Below are 20,072 nucleotides of genomic sequence, written 5' to 3' on the forward strand. Positions count from 1 at the left end.
GCTGCCTGGCAGATCCTTGTCTGGAGGCACATGGGTGTAGGAGTCAACAGCATGGACTTGAGTTTAGCTGGAGGGGGACTCCATTCCTGGGTGGCCACTCATCTAAGCTACTATATTCCTCAGTTTCCTGATCTGTAAGAGGAAGACAACGGTACCGATTTCATAAGACTGTTTTGAGAATTAAATGAGTTAATGACTATAAAACGGTGTGAGGCACAACGCTTGCCACCATCATTACTCCAGGTTGCAACAGCTGGTTTAGGGGCTATCTCCTCATTTAACTAGAAGCCCCTTGAGGGTCAGAATGGTCTGCTCCATACATTACCCCAGGATACTCAGGACATAATACATCATCACTACTTAGAAATGTCTCTTGAATTTATACCCATTTAATAATCAGCCAAGTTTTTTCCTTCCAGGAATGCAGGTTATTAGTATCCGAGAGAAACTACAGTGAATATGTATGAGGTGCCAGGTGGCGAACAGAGTAGAGGCCTCACAGTGAGGTGCAAGAAGCAGGACACTCCGACAAATCAAATGAACTTTCTGGGTCTTAGTTTCCCAGTTTGGAAAAAGAGAAGAATAGATACTATTACAAGGGTGCTGCAAGGATTTTCATAAACCATGCTTAACACGGTGCCAAGGGCATAGTAAGTGCTGAGCAAACAGTAGCTGTTATTATCATCATTTTAAGAATTATTGTTGAAAAAGTGAACAGTGAATGCACTTACGTGTCTAGCCAAGGCCGGTAACCTCGCGCTGGTCAGCGCGGCGCTGGGCGGGAGCGCTGGGCGGGAGCGCTGGGCGGGAGCGCTGGGCGGGAGCGCTGGGCGGGAGCGCTGGGCGGGGCCTCCGAAGCCCCGCCCCTCCACGCACGCGTCGGGTCGCCGTGGCAACGCACTGCTAGGTCGCAGCGCTCGCTCCACGGCGCTCTCGGCCACACTCGGCATTAACAAGGGGCTTTGACGAGGGTGGCTTCGGCAGTGATGACGGACGAGGACTCTCAGACTACTGCCAGCGAGGCGCAAACCCAGGATGAGAGCGAGCTGCCTGTTACCCAGCTGTGTGGGCTGGTGGAAGAGCTCAGGTACCAGCCTGTCGGCTTCTGGGGGCGGTCCCTCCTCAGCGTGTGGGCCCGGAGCGTGGTCCAGCACCGAATGCTCCTAGCCCGCATTGAACACTGAGGAAACTGAGACCCCCAAAGTGGGGAAGGCGCTTACCTTTGCTCTTTATTCCCGTGTTTCCACTGCCATGGCGCTATCAAGCCACTGATGGAGCCAAAAAAAAGAAAGTGGTGCGAAGCCCAGAGGGTAATTGGTGAAGCCAGAGCTTCAGCCTGGTGGGTCTGTCTGGTGCCACACTGTGTGCTTAGCCGCTCCTCTACTGTGCGGCGGCAGCTTGGACCAGGTGACCTCTAAGCCCCTTGCCAATGCTAAGATTCTATGCTAAAATTAATGTGGCAGCAGATAGAAAGGAGGCTATTGAGATGTTTTTAGTATGAAACAACTTATATCTGAACCTGAGTATAAGCATGGAGGTGGACAGCAAAGAAGGACTAGCTCAATATTCTGTATTTTTAGCAGTCTGTTTTAGTATCTACTATAGCAAGTAAATTGGATGTCAAGATTCCATGATGTAGTTGAGGTTAATTGTACAACTTACTGGTCTCACACAGAATATCCTGGCCTGGCAGCTGAATAGGTGTTACTTCAATATATTTATAAATAGTTTAGGTCAGAATTGAGGTCTTATTGCTAAAATAGCTACAATCTTTTGAGTGCTTATTATGTGCCAAGTATTTTGCATATATTACCTTATAGAATGGCCCATAACCCTAGAAAGTTGGTGAGGAAACAGACACAAAAGTTAAGTCACTTTCCTACAGTCACACAACTAGTCAGTGGTAGTGCTAAGATTAAGACTCGGGTGTAACTCCCCAGCCTACATTGGGAACATGACATATGCTGAAAAAGAAAGATGCTTTGATATATTGGGCTTTTCTGTTGATCCTTTCCCACTAATCTTAAAATTCAGCCAAACAGAGTTTTCAGCTCAATAAACAGATATTCAGCTCAATAATGTATGCAAATATCAGAGCTGTTCTCTCTCATATATACATATGTGTGTATTATACACACTCATATTAGAGCATACATGTACGTTACATAAATTAAAAGGGTCATAATCTTGGCATATACAGAATAAGCTAGGTTTATTATCTCTAGTTGTTTAAAAACCATCTACTCAAAGCTTTTCCACCATTTATAATAGACTTCTAGTGGATGCTTCATCCATTGCGTGCTGGAAATGAAAGAGGCAAGAAATATAAACTAAAGGAAAAACCTCTGAAGATTGTGGATGTGTGTAATTTCAAGAATTCAGTAGTAATTCAGAAGGAAACTCACAAATGGGTTAGAAGATACTTGAAGAAGAAACTTGTAGCAATTTAAAATATATAGGCATGTCTCACTTTATTGCATTTTGCTTTACTGCACTTTGCAGATATTGTGTTTTTTACAAAATGAAGGTCTGTGGCATCCCTGCATTGAGCAAGTCTATTGATGCCGCTTTTTCCAACAGCATTTGCTCACTTCGTGTCTCTGTCACATTTTGGTAATTCTTGCAATATTTCAAACTTTTTCATTATTATTATATTTGCTATGGTGATTTGTGATCAGTGATTTTTGATGTTACTATTGCAAAACGATTATGACTCACTGAAGGCTCAGATGATGGTTAGCATTTTTTTAGCAATAAAGTTCTCAAAGTAAGGTATATATATATTTTTAGACATAATGCTATTGCACACTTAGTAGACTACAGTATAATATAAACATAAATTTATATGCACTGGAAAACCAAAAAATTTATATGACTCACTTTATTGCAATATGTGCTTTGTTGAGGTGGTCTGGAACTGAACCTGGAATATCCCTAAAGTATGCCTGTAATCCCAGTGCTCTGAATTTTGTGGCTCATTAGATGTATTTTAAAAATATATAGAATACTTAAATTGCATTTACTGTGTGCCAGACACTGACCCAAAGTCTTTGCATTTCTTATCACAACCCTCGATGATAGGTGCTGTTATTATTCCCATTTTACAGATGAGGAAAGTGAGGCACCAAGAGGTTAAATATCTTGCAAAAGGTCATACAAAGCTAGTAAGTGTTAAATACTAGTTATCTGGGGTTTAAACTCCTATTGGTGGAACTTACTTAGGCACCTTCTGTCTTGCAGCCACGGAAACTCTGCTCTCAAAACTGAGACAGAGATGTTTGAAAAATATTACAATAAATTGGAGCCCAGGGACCAGCGACCTTCACAATTATCAGAAATTAGAATGTCAGGAGCAGAAATTGCACAGGTACACAAGAGAGATCTAAGAATTCTTTTATTCTGTTTGTCCCTTTAGATGCAAGTGGTGTTTGTTGTCCATTTTTGGTGTTCCCTCTTGGCCAAGTGGCATATGACTTTCTCACTGTTCTACTTTTGATTCTTCCTTCCCCTCCAAGGTTTCTCTTTCAAATGAGTATGAAGGGAATCAGGTTCAACTCACAGTGGATTGACCCTCACAGAATATCTTAGTTAATTTGAAATAACTCCCTTCATTCTGGGGACCCAAACGTGTACAAGGCCTGGCCAGCCACATACAGGAGTGAAGATGGGCCTGGTGTGGGCACTGGAGAGTTCCTCCCTCATCTAAAAGGGCCAGCCAGACAACCTGGTATTGCCAGAGCAGCTGATTTTTCAAGAGAAGCTGGAAATCTGGATTATTTTGGTAGAAACCTCTGATTTTCAAATGTGGGTAATTAATTTCTTTTTAATTTAAAACTGTGTATAGGTCTATTTTTTTGAGGGCCAAACAATGTCATCTTCAGGTCCACACATTCCCTGGGCCACCTGCTTTTGCCCTTTGGCTTCAATGCCTAGGAAATCCAAAATTCTTGTCTTTTTGGTTTTTGCTGAACACCGTGGCCCCCGATGCAGTTTCTCTTCTGTGTTCAGTTTGGGCAGCACTGAGCTCCAGGTTTTCTCTGACACTGACTTGAGTGCTAGTCTATAGCAGGTTCATGGTTTTCCCACCCTCAAGACACTTTCCCTTATTTATTTTCAGTTCATTGTCAAGCACAGGCCTTTGAAGTATTTGGCACGGTGCCTTAGGTTGACTTGTGAAATGAACATCACCTCAGGCCTAATATCCAGAATCCTTTCACATTGAATTGGTTCTCTCTGGATGTCATTCAGAGCGATTTCTAGCAGGCCTGAGTGGTCGTTTCGATGCCCACCTTAGGCTGCTTTATTGCCAATTCCTATTTGACAATGGCTTTGTTTTTCTTGTGTTACAGTTACGAGGCAGGCGTAGATCCAAATCCCGCGTAAGTCTGGAACGTGTAACAGGCCTCAGCGTGGACCAAAAATTGAAGCTTGTGCAAAAAGAGCTGGACGACACAAAGAGTGAAATAAGGCACATAAGGGCAAATGCCGAGAGGGACCTGCAGCATCACGAGGTATACCTTCCTATAGGCTGTCCTCCCTGGGCTCCCCGTTTCCGCCTCAGCAAGAAGTACCTATAGTATGTTCATACAACTGTTGGTGCTTTGAGAGAAACACAAGTAGGGTAAGATAAATTGAGGACCTACCTTTAAGGAACTTACCACCTGCTTGAGGAGATATCAAATTTTAAACTCTTTAAGATGAAAAATTTCAAAATACACAAATGTAGAGAAGCTAGCACAGCGAACCCTTATGTATTCAACACCCACACGTAACAGTCATAAATGCATGGCCACTCTTGTTCCCTCCGTATCCCTACCAACTTCCCCCTCGTAATAGGCCACTGGGCTATTATGAAGTGAATCTTAAACATATATTTATCTGTAAATATTTCAATATATGTCTCTAAGATATGGATTCTTTTAAAAAAAAACCATAACCATAATTACCATTAATGCCCTTAAAATTTATAATAATTTCTTAATAATAAAATGGGCTGGAGGTTTAAGTCAGTGAGTTGGGTGAAAAATCCCTTGTCACCCTCCATATGCAGCATCCATGACCATGGTTCATGTCTTGTTGGAGGCCACTGCAATCAGTTTTCCTCCAGAGAAGAAACATCGCTGTTAACTTCATTGCCCATGGGATGAAGTTGTTGGCTTGCATTTGGTAGCCATGTTGTATGAAAAATAGATATTTCTGTTCTATTTCTAACTTTTTCCATTTCTAAATGGAGGCACGCACAGAATCACACTCATTTCCTTGAAAGAGATGGATCAGTGGACTCATGTCTCCATTGATAGAATCATCTGTACTGCATAAACCTATCCTTCTTTCCCTCTCTCCCTCTCTCCCTCCCTCCTGCCCTTTCCCCTCTCTTCTTCTTTCTCTTTCCAAACATGCATCGTTGAATTCTAACATGTTAAAGGAGGTCAGGATGTGGTAGCTTTGTCCTACCATGCTAGACTGTGTGATTAAACATCACGATGTGGGCTAGAGTGGTCAAAGAAGACTGTGTTGAGGAGGTGGGGCTGGACATAGGACTTGGCATGGCCTTGAAGAATGGTGGCATTTGTTTAAGGAATAGGAAGACAAGGGCACCCTAGGTAAGGTGAATGACATGAACAAGGAAGTGGAGGTAGGAATGAACATGGCAAGTTAGGACCTTGAGGAGGCTGGTGTGATTAGAGAAGAGGGTGCTTTGGGGGCTATGGTAGGAAATCAGGTCGAGTAGGGCTGTGAGACCTTGAAAGCCAAGCAGAGGGGCTTCTCTCTGATGTCTTAGAAATCAGGACCCCAGTGAGGATAACTGAGCAGAAGAGCGATGCATAGGAAGTAGCATTTAATGTGGATGGATGTTCTGGCCTGTGAAGATGATGGGAAGGGAGGAGGCTGGGGCCAGACGCCAGCCGGAGAAGGAAGATGCTTTTGCTTCTTGGTGCCCAGTGAAAAAGCCTGAACAAAGATGATTTGCTCTGCAGCTACTCATTTCATTCTTTAAAATAATGTATGTGTGTTTGTGTTTTCTTATTTAAAGACAATCTCTGTTGTAGCAAAATTTAAACATACAGGTAAGCTAAAAGAGGAACATTTGAAAACATCCACAGTCTTACCACCTAAGACTTGTATTTGGCTCTTGTATTTTCCTCCTAGAATTTATATTATTTTCTATGTGTGTATGAATTTCTTTATAAAAAGGTATCATATTATTTTATAAACCATACTTTTCACTTAATAATATCTTTCCATATCAATACATAGATTCATTTATAGCATCTTTTTTAAAATTACAGAGTGCTTCTTTGCCTCCCCACTAATCCATCTTTCCAGATATGACTGTGGTTAATGTTTTGGCATATAGCCTTCCAGATATTTTATATATATATGATATTATATTAATGTTATAATTTTTAATGGATAAATAATGTTTCAGATATGGAAATACATATTTCTGGAGATACTCAAGGCCCTGTTTTTTTTGTTTTTTGTTTTTTTAAATCTACCCTCATCACCTCTTTTTTTTTCTTTTTTAATTTATTTATGTTTGGCTGCGTTGGGTCTTCGTTGCTGCTCGTGGGCTTTCTCTAGTTGCGGTGAGCGGGAGCTACTCTTCGTTGTGGTGCGCGGGCTTCTCATTGCGGTGGCTTCTCCTGTTGCGGAGCATGGGCTCTAGGTGTGCGGGCTTCAGTAGTTGTGGCACGAGGGCTCAGTAGTTGTGGCTCACGGGCTCTAGAGCCCAGGCTCAGTAGTTGTGGCACATGGGCTTAGTCGCTCTGCGGCATGTGGGATCTTCCCGAGCCAGGGCTCGAACCCGTGTCCCCTGCATTGTCAGGCAGATTCTTAACCACTGCACCAGCAGGGAAGTCCCAAGGCCCTGTTTTTGTTTGTTCTTCCCCTTTATATCGAGACTATAACTTTTTTGAGGCATGCTTTTAAATAATAATATTTGTATTGTCCAATTTGTATCTTAAGAATATATTTCTAAGACTAAGAAGAAACGTTATGCATTGGGACACAAATAGGTCACCCAATACGTGTAGGTTTCCTTAGACGGCTATATCCTTGAGAAATTTTGTAAACTGTTCTCTCTTTGTGCTGGCTCCCCCAGGCTATCGTTGAGGAAGCTGAAATTCGGTGGACCGAAGTTCAGAGAGAAGTGCATGAGTTTGAAAAAGATATTCTAAAGACCATATCCAAGAAGAAAGGGAGTATTTTGGCCACTCAGAAAGTGATGAAGTACATTGAGGACATGAACCGCCGGAGGGTGAGTGGGCAGGAGGTTAGAGCTTAGAAGGGGAAATAGATTCATAGAACGATGACACAGAAGTGGCCCACGTGAGGCAGCCCCACTCCATTTGGTCCACTGTAAACGCTGCCCACATATGCAGATTTTTTGTGTCCCTCACAGCATGTGTGTCTTAAAATGCAAGTTTATCAAGTCTAAAATCAGTCAGGCAGGATGAATATTCATAGTATCTCAGACCGTATGTAAGTCCCCTACATAGGAACCTTCAAGTTGCGAACTGTCAAAGATGTGAACGTGCGTTATAAACCTACAGTACAGTACTATACAGCTGATTGTGTTGGTTGGGTACCTAGGCTAACTTTGTTGGACGTACAAGCAGATTGGACTTACGACCACGCTCTCGGAATGGAACTCGTTCGTATGTAGGCGACTTACTGTATTTTGCTGTTTGTTTCAAGATCTGATGTTATCTTGAGAAAGGTGTGAGTCTATCTAGTCAGGTGACTACATGGCATGCGACAAGTAAATCTTAATTTCTTTGAGTTCCATTATTGTAAGAATGAGACATAAAATGCTCCTTCTTTTCCAAAGGTTTTGTAGCATATCAAACTTTGGATCCTGGAGATAGGTAGAGTCACTAACTGTAACATGCTATATGTAATAAAAATTATGTAAATTACCAAGAGAATAATAGACCAAAGAATCATAAATCATTTTGTCAGTAAAGGCCCCTATACCTAAAGATATACCCAAGTTATCTTGAATTTAAAATCAATAGAAAATTTGTATGGAGCAGACCCAGTTTCCTCTGCTTTTTGGTCATGAGTAAAATACCATAGCAACACCAGCTTGAGTAGCCATAAAAGACTTAAAAAAAGGTGACTGAATGTTAGGGCTCAAGGTTTAGTTTTGCAGCCCCAGACCTGCCAACTTTTCAAGCCAACAGGGAAGAAGAAGAGCAATGGATTAAAATTTGCTTTTATTTTTCAGGATAATATGAAGGATAAATTATGTTTGAAAAATGCCTCTCTCAAAGTCCAGAGGAAAAAGATGCTTTTACAATTGAGGCAGGTATGTGGCTTTGTCTTTCTTTTTTTTAAGGTTACTGTGGTGGGTAGAACAACGTCTTCCCAAAGATGTCCACGTCCTAATTCCTGGAGTCTGTGAGTATGTTACCTTACGTGGCATAAAGATGGTGCAGGTGTGATTAAGTCAAGGATCTTGAGATGGGGAGTTTATTGTAGATTATCTGAGTGGGTCCAATGTAATCACAAGGGTCCTGATGAGAGGGAGGCAGGAGAATGAGAGTCAGAGAAGATTTGGTAATGGAAGCAGAGGTCAGAGTGATGCACTTTTAAGACAGAGGAAGGGATTGTAAACAAAGGATGCAGGCTACCTGCAGAAGCTGGAAAGGGCAAGGAAACAGATTCTCCTCTTGAGCCTCCAGAAGAAATGCAGCCCTGCCAACACCTTGATTTTAGTCCAAAGAACCATTTCAGACTTCTGACCTCATGAGCTATAAGATAATACATTTATGTTGTTTTAAACCCTTGAATTTGTGGTCATTTGTTACAGCAGCAACAGGAAACTAATACAGTTTCTGTGCTGGCAAATCTGTAGATGGAGTTGGCTTGAATTTAAAAGACCCTCATGACATACTTATTGACCCTTTTGGGGAATGTGGCCGGGTGGCACAGTTAGTAGTATGCCTCGGTAAGTCTTTGAACAGCTGACCTTAAAGGCTCCTGATTAAAGGCGGTAAGGCAGACATGGCACAGGGCCTCTAGAAAGTGGTTACATAGCTCCATCCTCTTTTAGCTCAATATTTTTGTTATTAATTCATTATATGGGTGCTGATGGCATGTGCATCAGAGGTGGCCACTGTCAGTGACACAGAGTTGGGCAGGAGAATTAAGATGTCTGGGAGTTACTGCTTGATTGACTTGGGATCCCAAAGGCTCAACAGGCTGGGACAACTTTAACACACGAGGTGACTAAGGACAAACGTAAGGTCCTCCACTTTGATCCTCCCAAATATCTGCACAGGTGCTGGGTGGCTTAGTCATGGAGAAGCTGATAAAGTCCGCTCAGCTGGGGGCAGTGCTGCAGCCTAGGCTGCACTCCACAGTGCCCTCCAGAAAAGAGTGGTCTCACTGCACTCTGTTCTGAGTAGCCCACCTGGAGCACTGTGTCTCAGGGAGAGTGCCACACGTGAAAGAATCTGTAAACTAGAGTCCACGTAGGAGAGGGAATGGAGAGCAAGGGGAGAGAAAGCACGTCAGAGGACCTGCAACTGATGGGGCCAAGGAGGAGGAGCCCACAAGAGCCATGGCTGCTGACTCCGAGTGCTCTGGTCGCTGCGGGGAAGAGAACATACTGCTTGGGAGGGCCCCCAGGGTGGAGCTGGGTTGGGGTGAAAGTGTCAGCCAAGGAGAGTTGAGTTCAGCGTAAGAAAGAACGTGGCCCCAGCTGAGCTGCCTCCTGATACTGAGTTCCTAGTTCTCTGGACTTCATGCAAGCTCAGGCATCCTGAAGCGTGAGAGGGGAAGCAGATGGATGACCTTTAACCTGAAAGCCATTGCTACACAGAGATGACACTGATGTGGTCCTGCCCTCGCAGGCTCGCAGGCTAGCAGGGAGTGGTGATGGTGAGAAAAGGCATGGATGCATAACTGCCATACAGAGGAAACAGTGGCAGGGACCAGGAGCCACAGCCTCAGGAGGCTGCGTGGAGGGAGGGGTTGCCCTCTGGTGTGGAAGATGGGCTGGGAGCATTTGAGCTAGAGGGTGGGTCAGTTGGGGCTTAAGGAAATTGTTCTGTTGTTTCGGGGAAAAGGGAAGAAGATGCCTTCTAGGAGGTAGTACAGCATGAGTAGCACATGGGGATGGGGAACAGACCTGAGTCTGGCTCTTGTGTACCACAAATGTAAGATGGCACAGACCTGGTGGGGCAGGTAAGGTGGGACCAGGGCTGGGGAGTGAACCCGGTGCACTGATACACCCCCCATGCAGAAATGTCATGGGATCAAAGGAAGGACGTTTATGGGCTGCTTGTCCTGGGTTTTCCAGGTTAAAAACAACTTTTAAATGGCCTTTCTTCCTACACAGCCCTGTTTAGGCACCACTTCCTGGGGAAAGCCTCCCTGACCCAGCCTTCCATTCTCTTCTGGGCTGGCTGAGGGGCTTCTGTTTGCCCTCTGCCCCTGTGTGTCCCACTACACCACGCTATGACCTGTCTGTGAACTGTCATTGAGTATGGGAGTATCATATTTACTCAGATCTCTATCCCTGGACCTAACACCATGCCTGGCACCAAGCAGATCCCCAATCCAAGTTTGTTGAATGACTGAATGATGACTGACTTCCAAAAGCTCACTAGGAATTGCAAGGTGCGAGCCATACATTCAGAAGTCACAACCTCACATCGTTTCCTCTCTCTGAGCTGTAGAAGGAAGAGGTGGGAGAGGCCCTCCACGATGTTGACTTTCAGCAGCTGAAGATCGAGAATGCTCAGTTTTTAAAGACAATTGAAGCAAGGAATCAAGAACTGATCCAGCTGAAGCTGGTATCCAGAAACACCCTGCGGATCCTTAACGCGTACAAAGTAAGATCCGCGCTGGTCCTCCGGGCTTCCTGTGCCTACCTTTCCAGCCACAGAGAGGTACTAGGGCACCACTGTTGTTTCACTGAGAGCCTAGGCGTCCTTCATTCCCCTGTTGCTCTCTGATTTCTCCCGACGAAGCCATGTCTCCTAAAATACTCCGGATGTCCCCACAATCCTGGCTGCGCATTAGAACCATCCAAGGAGCCTTTTGTTTTTTTAAAGGTTAGACAGACTCTCTAGTCCAACACTGACCAATTGAAGTAGGGGGTGAGGGCCATGCATCTTTTTTTTTTCCTTAACTCCCAGATGATTTTTATGCACAGTGAGTTTTGATAACCAGCCACATTTAGGGCCCTGTTTAACTTAGTGTGTGAAAGCACTTCCTTGCTTAAAACCCTGCAAAGGAAATCATCTTAGCTATAAAGCAGAAATCTACTAAATAATTCCTCATCCACACAGAACCGTTTTTGTAGAGAAAGAGGCACTATTGATAATTAAGCAGAAACTGTGGGTATGAGCATGGCCTGTCCTCGGCAGACCAGGCTGCCTGGTGACCCTGCTGGCAGCTGTCTGATGCAATAGCTAACTGTGGGCCCGTGTATCCTGCCCACTGGTCTGGGAGCTAAGGATGGTTTTTACAGAAGAACATTTGCAACTGATTTGATAGAGGACACTCCCTTTGAAACCCAATTAAGCAAAATTGATTTCTCCCTGAGAAATTTCATTCTCCTCAATAGTAGACCTGCATTCCAAAATATTATACTTGATTATTTTATTTTGAATTTTATCAATAAAACATTTGTGGAAATTTGTTTTCTCTCTTGTTAGTGTAGGTAATTACACAACATGCTCAATTTTGCCCCTTGGCCTGCAAAGCCTAAAATATTTACTATCTGGCCTTTTACAGAGCAAGGTTGCTGACCCCTGGCCTAGTGTCTAGGTGGCAAGAGCGGCCACGGGCTTAGGTAGCTCATAGGTAAGCTTCATTTGGCCCACACAGTGTCATTTAAAAATGTGAATTCGAATGTGTTTAGACTAGGTTTATGTTTGTCCAGCATTTTCCTTTTACAAATGAAAAACCGAAGGCCGAAAGAGGCAGAGTAATTGCCGGATTCAAGCAACATGTTTGTGACAGAGCTTGGACTCCTAGTCCAGTGCGTGTCCCACCTCACCCAACTGCCTTCCCCTGGCATAACGTGTGTACACAAGGCCGTGCTCACATTCTGAAATTCATGTGTCCAACTGGAGAGCCTCGAGGTATGTGGTATGTACCTCGAGGTACATTGGACCTTGATCTTATTCTGAGAAATCAGCTGAGTGGCACAGGGCCAGTCTGGTCTTGTGGGGGAAAGCTAGGGCTTTGGAGTGGAGCTGCTGGTTTATAAAATGCAACAGCTAGGTCCAGGGCTTGCGCTGCTTAGGACATCTAAATGCACAGTGCCTGTTGATTGTGACACCCAAGCAGCGGCAACGCAGGCCACGGTGGGCAGAATGGGAGCCATTCCGGTCAGAATCCCAGGGGCCAGCATGCCTGTAGGCCTGTTTAGAATAATAGCAAGCAGATGGTGGAGCTGGGACGAGATGCCTGCTGGAGTCCTAAGGTGACACAGCGAGGGGCTGAGAGAGAAGCAGGCTCACTTTTCCGTGTCTCAGTTCTCAGGCCTCCTGGGGGAAACGGGGCCCAACAACTGTGGGTTGTAGAGTCCGGCCTCACCTGGGTTTGAATGGGGACTCTACTGGGGACTATGGGCCGATGCGTCGCCTCTCAGAAGCAAGTTTTTGTGACTTACCACCAGGACAGACCTCTGGCTGGTCTGTGATGTGTCCCTGGCGCTGAGGACAGGGCCTGGCCAAAGCAGGTGCTCAGCATGTATTGTCAAAAACTGCTAAAAATTCAGGTGTATGTTTAGGGGATGGAAGGGTGGCAGGAGGGATCACTTTCATATAAATGTCAAACACCCAAGTATAAGACCTCATTAAAAATATATAGAATAATTTTCCTCTATTGCCAAATGTACTGAGTACTTACGGTATGCCAGGCACACGGCTAAGTGCTGAGGGTACAGCTGTGAAGGAGACAGACATGGTCTCTTCTCTTCTATGAGTTTTATGAGTGGGTCTCAGTCAACCCTTTTTCTCTGCTATGCCTTCAAGCCCTGCCTGATGGAGGCTGATAGAATATAAGCACGTGACTACAGCCTTGAGGTGTCGCTCTTAACTGACTGTAAACTAGTGATCCGTGTATAAACTAGTGATGCCTTGTGTTAGATAGAATTCCAAGATGTCCCCCAAGACTCCCCGCCCCCTGGTGTATTCCCCCTGCACAATGCCCAGGGCTCTGGATACGACGGATTCTGTTATTAGGTTCCATTCTGCTCTATGATTAGGTTAGATTAGAGGGCACCCTTGACCTTGAGATGAGGATATTATCCCAGTGGGTCTGACCTAATCACATGAGCCCTTTGAAAGTAGAGAGTTTTCTCTGGATGAGGAAGGCAGAGATTTGAAGCATGAAGGGAATTCTCTGGATGAAAACTTCTCCATTGCCGGCTCGAAGATAGAGGGACCACATGGAAGGGGTCTGAGGGCGGCCTGCAGGAGCCGAGGGCCACCTCCTGCTGACAGCCAGAAAGAAAATGGAGAGGTCGGTCTTACAACTTCAAGGAAATGCTTCCCACCAACAACCTGTGAGCTTGGCAAGGACCCCAGGTCCAGATAAGACCCAACCCTGGCCCACACGGTGGGTCGCTCCCTGGGCAGAGAATCCAGCCACACTGTGCTTGGACTTCTGATCTATAGAAACTGTGAGATAATAAATGTGTGTTACCTTAAGCCACAAAATTTGTGATAATTCGTTCCACGGCAACAGAAAGCTAACATGCCTCTTCAGAAGTAGCTGCCTCAATGACCATCCTCCGGCTCAGGATCCCAAATTACTCCATTACACCTCCTTGAAGGCCCCGCCCCAGCAGAGCCAGGGGCTGCCTCGAGCTTCCATTCTTTCCTGCCCTGTGTCTCTAACTGTCTCTCTAAGTTGTTGGGTGAATGACTGTTTTCCCTCTGCTCTCCTTTTCTCCCACCTGACTGTCTGGTGTGCAGTGAAGACCTGTCCTGCCTTCCCTTCCCCACAGCTGACCCCCTCTGCCTGGCCTCTTATCCACTTTTGCTTTCCTCAGAAGAGCAACTTCATGCAAGATGTGGAACAGGAAATGAGCCTTAAAGAAGGGATTGGAGAGGAGAGGAATGGGGAGGGAGGTGGCCCCAGGTGCTCTAAGTTCCCCCAGGCAGGTGGCTCCAGGCTTTTCTGCCGGGTCTAAGATTTGATACCTTCGGGCATTGCCCCAGTACCCTCCTTTCCCCGGCTCCTTTTGGACCCTCCTCTCCCAAGGCTCTTTCCTTAGCTTGAAACGTTCTTCCCACCCCTCTTACCTAGACATAGTTGACTTCACCTCTCTTTTTCCAGCATCCCTTCCCACAGGGAAACCTTCGGGACCAGTGCCCATGCACTCTTGGTGCTTGGCACAGTTGCAGTTTGGCATTTCTTCTTGTACCTCCGTCAGGGCTGTGAGCCGGCCTCTTGGTGGCCGGGCCTAGGTTGTTTTGCCGACCAGTGCCTGGGTAGGTTCTCAGGGTTTGTTGGCCAGCCCCCTGGAGTCACTGGCTTCTGTCCCTCAGCCCCCTCCTCCTCAGCCAAGCAGAGCACATCCCAACTCCCCCAGGTTGACTCTTCACCATTAGTAGATGGAGGTCCAAAGGGGGCAAACCTAAGAAGCAGGGGCCAGGGAGGAGCTGGTGAGGGGCGGCAGCAAAAGATGCAACAGGAAGCTGTGGAGCAGCTCCTGCAGAAACTCTCCAGCACCAGCATGCCCAGTCCTCATAGGCTTTGGAGACAGTGGTGGAGTCCATGGGCTGTGAAGTCACGCTGCCTGGGATCAAACCTGGCTCCCCCTCGTCTCTGTGACCCTGGGGAAGTTGTTTCACCTCCCTAAAAGTCAGCTCCCTCACCTGTACAGTGGGCTCACAGTAGCATCCACCTCTTCATCCAAGTGAGGTAGTGATGGCGGCCGTCTGCCGTGGGTTCTCCGTGTGTCAGGCACTGTGCTCAACACTTTACCAGGTTTGTCTCCCTTAAGCCTTTCTACAACCCTACAAGGCAACTAGCCCTAGTTAAGAGAGGTTCTCTTAGTAAGTGGTGGGGTGGGATTTGGGCCCAGGTGTATCTGGCTACTTTGCAGGTGAGGACAAGCCTCCCGAGGTCCTCTCCTCCCCTGCCACTTAGACACCAGGATTCTGAAAATCTGGGCAGCCATGAGAAGGGCAGGCCCAAGTTCCTGGTTGGTCCTTCTAGTCTCCTGCTTAATAAAGAGCTGTTTGTATGTCTATCCTTCCTATAGTTCTAAGCAATCATCTTTGCTCAAGACTTGCTGTGTTGTTATATTTCAGAGCAAGCTACACCGAGCCATGGAAATGTCCGTCGATCTGGACAAAGAGTTCTTGTTGAGAAAAGAGTTACTCGAAAAAGTTGAAAAAGAAACCCTGCAAGTAGAGGAGGTAGGAGAGGGTAAAACATACTGTTTCTGGTGTTTTTCTCCTTCTGTCTGCAAGGGCTCGGGTCAGCGTTCACCACGATGTAGGCCACCTTGGTTTTTGTGTAGAAAAGCCTAGATAATAAAAACCAAAATAGCTCTGGGCCATCAAATGAGAAAGTGGCCCCTGGAGGCTCCAGTCCATGGTGTTGCATTTTACTGCCGGGTTAGAATCTAGTGTCAGAAATCATGAAATCATCTAGAAACTACGGAGTCCAGATGACTCTCAAGAATTCCTTAAGTGACCCATAAGGTACCACATTCAAAGTGTAGTGTATTCAATCTGGCAAAAAAAATGTATGATGCATGTAATAATGTAACTGATATGAGAAAAAGAACACATGGCAAAATATAACTTTCTGTGTAAAGGAGAGAAAGCTCTTTAAACATGGAGCTCTCACTCGGTACGACAGATGCTCAGATGGCAGACCTGTGACCACTGTCCCAGGCCCACTCCAGGGCCTGTGGTCACCATGTGAAAATGTGTGGTGTCATCTGAGCTCCCGATATCTGCATTGGGATTGAGTGCTCTCATTATTTTGTTGAACACATAGAGTTGAATTTCCACCAGTTACACGCACCTAGGATATGACTTAAAGGAGACTTTGGGGGCAAGGTGACGGAAAATGAACCCTGGACTTGTATTCAGAAGGCCTGGTATCAGGTTTGTGTTGCCAGTCTCTAGCCTTGAGCAAGCCTTTGAATTAGACAGAACTGTTTCCACGTCTGTGAAAAAGACATCACAGCCCTTGTTGCAGTAATCAGATAGGACAATGCTTTGTCAACCTCTTAAAGCCATTATTTCAGTTATTACTATCATTGCCTTGAATGAGCCTGAAGTGTCCCCAGCAGCATGTGTGGCCCCAAACCTGCCTACAATGGCCAAAAAGCCGCAGGATTACTACATCTGACTCAGTTTTGCCATGGCATCCACATCATATCTTTGAAGGAGAACCAGTACCCTTTGCAAAAAAGTCGGTCTCGCTGCAGAGTGGCCGGTAACAAAGGTGAAGCAAAAGTCTGTGTGCTCTCTCCATGCAGAATTCCTGTGGTATTTCTTTGTTTGGGATGATATTTATTAGATTACAAGTAAAACATGAAATCAATTTTTAAAAGCCCAGCATTCACTACTTAGTATATTTTCATTTTCTTAACTTTTTAAAAAACAGCTCTGTTGGGATATAATTCATATATGAAATAATTTACCAATTTAAAGTGTACATTTGAGTGGTTTATAGTATATTCAGAGTTGTGTAACAATCAGCATAATTATTTTAGAACATTTTCGTCACCTCAGAAAGAAACCCCGGACCAATTAGAAATCCTCCATTTCACCTCACCTCATTCCCACCCTCCAGCCATAGGTGACTACTAATCAGCTTTCTGTCTCTGTGAATTTGCTATTTGTCAACCTTTCATATAAAAGGAATCATACAGTGTGACCCTTTAACTTTAATAATATTTTCAAGATTCATGTTATAGCATGTATCAATACTTGTTTCTTTTTATGGCTGAATAATGTTTCCTTGAATGTACCACATTTTGTTTAATCCATTCATCAGTTTGATCGATAGTTGTGTTGTTTTTGTTTTTTGGCTATTTTGAATAATGCTGCTGTGAACATTCATGTACAAGTTTTTGTGTGATTATATGTTTTCTTTTCTCTTGGACATATAGCTAACAGTGGAACTGTGGGTTATATATATGGTACCTCTAGGTTTAACATTTACAGAACTGCCAAACTCTTTTGCAAAGTGGCCACACCATTTTACATTCCCATCAAAAATGTACATGTGTCACAAAGTTATTTATTTTATTTAATCCTTATAAAAAACTTGAGGCAAGTAACATTTTTATCCCCATTTCATTGTATATATAACTTCAGACACAGAAATCTTAAGTTTACTTGTTCCAAGTCTCACCTCTATTACGTGCAGATCAGCAATTCAAACCCAGGCTCAGACTCTTAGATCTTAATCACTTGATTTATTCACAGCCATGAATCTGCTATCCTGTAGTCATACATGAATCCCTTCAACAATACTTATGTGCCAAGAATTGCTATGAATAAAATGATTAAGATTAAAAAAATGTATGCATGTGACATTCACAGAAAGATAGACAAGATGAAAAGGCAGAAGGTTACATACCAGATGAAGGAACAAGATAGAACCCCAGAAAAACAACTAAATGAAATGGAGATAGGCAATCTTCCAGAAAAAGAACTCAGAATAATGATAGTGAAGATGATCCAGGACCTTGGAAAAAGAACAGAGGCAAAGAAAGAGAAGATGCAAGAAATGTTTAACAAAGATCTAGAAGAATTAAAGAACAAACAAACAGAGATGAACAATACAATAACTGAAATGAAAAATACACTAGAAGGAATCAGTAGCAGAATAACTGAGGCAGAAGAATGGATAAGTGACCTGGAAGACAGAGTGGTGGAATTCACTGCTGCAGAACAGAATAAAGAAAAAAGAATGAAAAGAAATGAAGACAGCCTAAGAGACCTCTGGGACAACATTAAACGCAACAACATTCGCATTATAGGGGTCCCAGAAGGAGAAGAGAGAGAGAAAGGACCCTAGAAAATATTTGAAGAGATTATAGTTGAAAACTTCCCTAACATCAGAAAGGAAATAGCCACCCAAGTCCAGGAAGCAGAGAGTCCCATACAGGATAAACCCAAGGAGAAACATGCCGAGACAAATAGAAATCAAATTGGCAAAAATTAAAGACAAAGAAAAATTATTGAAAGCAGTAAGGGAAAAATGACAAATAACATACAAGGGACCTCCCATAAGGTTAACAGCTGATTTCTCAGCAGAAACTCTACAAGCCAGAAGGGAGTGGCATGATATACTTAAAGAGAGGAAAGGGAAGAACGTACAAACCAGATTACTCTACCTGGCAAGGATCTCATTCAGATTCGATGGAGAAATCAAAAGCTTTACAGACAAGCAAAAGCTAAGAGAATTCATCCCCACCAAACCAGCTCTACAACAAATACTAAAGGAACTTCTCTAAGTGGGAAACACAAGAGAAGAAAAGGACCTACAAAAACAAACCCAAAACAATTAAGACAATGGTCATAGGAACATACATATTGATAATTACCCTAAATGTGAATGGATTAAATGCTCCAACCAAAAGACACAGGCTTGCTGAATGGATACAAAAACAAGACCCATATATATGCTGTCTACAAGAGACCCACTTCAGACCTAGGGACACATACAGACTGAAAGTGAGGGGATGGAAAAAGATATTCTATGCAAATGAAATCAAAAGAAAGCTGGAGTAGCAATACTCATATCAGATAAAATAGACTTTAAAATAAAGAATGTTACAAGAGAAAAGGAAAGCACTACATAATGATCAAGGGATCAATCCAAGAAGAAGATGTAACAATTATAAATATATATGAACCCAACATAGGAGAACCTCAATACATAAGGCAACTGCAAACAGCTCTAAAAGAGGAAATCGACAGTAACACAATAATAGTGGGGGACTTTAACACCTCACTTACACCAATGGACAGATCATCCAAACAGAAAATTAATAAGAAAACAGAAGCTTTAAATGACACAATAGACCAGATAGATTTAATTGGTATTTATAGGACATTCCATCCAAAACCAGATAGATTACACTTTCTTATCAAGTGTGCATGGAACTTTCTCCAGGATAGATCACATCTTGGGTCACAAATCAAGCCTCAGTAAATTTAAGAAAATTGAAATCGTATCAAGCATCTTTTCTGACCAAAACGCTCTGAGATTAGAAATCAATTACAGGGAAAAAAACTTAAAAAACACAAACGCATGGAGGCTAAACAATACATTACTAAATAACCAAGATATCACAAAGAAATCAAAGAGGAAATCAAAAAATACCTAGACACAAATGACAATGAAACATGATGATCCAAAACCTATGGGATGCAGCAAAAGCAGTTCTAAGAGGGAAGTTTATAGCTATACGAGCCTACCTCAAGAAACAAAAAAAATCTCAAATAAACAATCTAACCTTACACCTAAAGGAACTAGAGAAAGAAGAACAAACAAAACCCAAAGTTAGCAGAAGGAAAGAAATCATAAAGATCAGAGCAGAAATAAATGAAATAGAAACAAAGAAAACAATAGCAAAGATCAATAAAACTAAAAGCTGGTTCTTTGAGAAGATAAACAAAATTGATAAACCATTAGCCAGACTCATCAAGAAAAAGAGGGAGAGGACTCAAATCAATAAAATTAGTAATGAAAAAGGAGAAGTTACAACAGACACTGCAGAAATACAAAGCATCCTAAGAGACTACTACAAGCAACTCTGTGCCAATAAAATGGACAACCTGGAAGAAATGGGCAAATTCTTAGAAAGGTATAACCTTCCAAGACTGAACCAGGAAGAAATAGAAAATATGAACAGATGAATCAGAAGTAATGAAATTGAAACTGTGATTAAAAATCTTCCACCAAACAAAAGTCCAGGGCCAGATGGCTTCACGGGTGAATTCTATCAAACATTTAAAGAGCTAACACCCATCCTTCTCAAACTCCTCCAAAAAATTGCAGAGGAAGGAAAACTCCCAAACTCATTCTATGAGGCCACCATCACCCTGTTACCAAAACCA

The 20,072-nt window shown here is 43.6% G+C and overlaps 1 protein-coding gene across 1 annotated transcript in view; it reads left to right on the forward strand.

Annotated features, from left to right (window-relative positions):
* Window positions 1–900: 900 nt before the first annotated feature.
* The window catches only part of CFAP263 (cilia and flagella associated protein 263), a 32,692-nt gene continuing 13,520 nt past the window's right edge, over window positions 901–20,072 (forward strand). Inside the window, exons 1-7 of the mRNA XM_030847955.3 lie at window positions 901–1,087; window positions 3,241–3,367; window positions 4,350–4,511; window positions 7,106–7,261; window positions 8,234–8,314; window positions 10,692–10,847; window positions 15,291–15,398. Coding sequence (XP_030703815.1) covers window positions 987–1,087; window positions 3,241–3,367; window positions 4,350–4,511; window positions 7,106–7,261; window positions 8,234–8,314; window positions 10,692–10,847; window positions 15,291–15,398 — 891 coding nt within the window. The 5' untranslated portion in view covers window positions 901–986. The remainder of the gene's footprint in view (window positions 1,088–3,240; window positions 3,368–4,349; window positions 4,512–7,105; window positions 7,262–8,233; window positions 8,315–10,691; window positions 10,848–15,290; window positions 15,399–20,072) is intronic.

The sequence above is a fragment of the Globicephala melas genome, chromosome 19, assembly GCF_963455315.2.
Source record: "Globicephala melas chromosome 19, mGloMel1.2, whole genome shotgun sequence".
Classification (NCBI taxonomy): Eukaryota; Metazoa; Chordata; class Mammalia; order Artiodactyla; family Delphinidae; genus Globicephala; species Globicephala melas.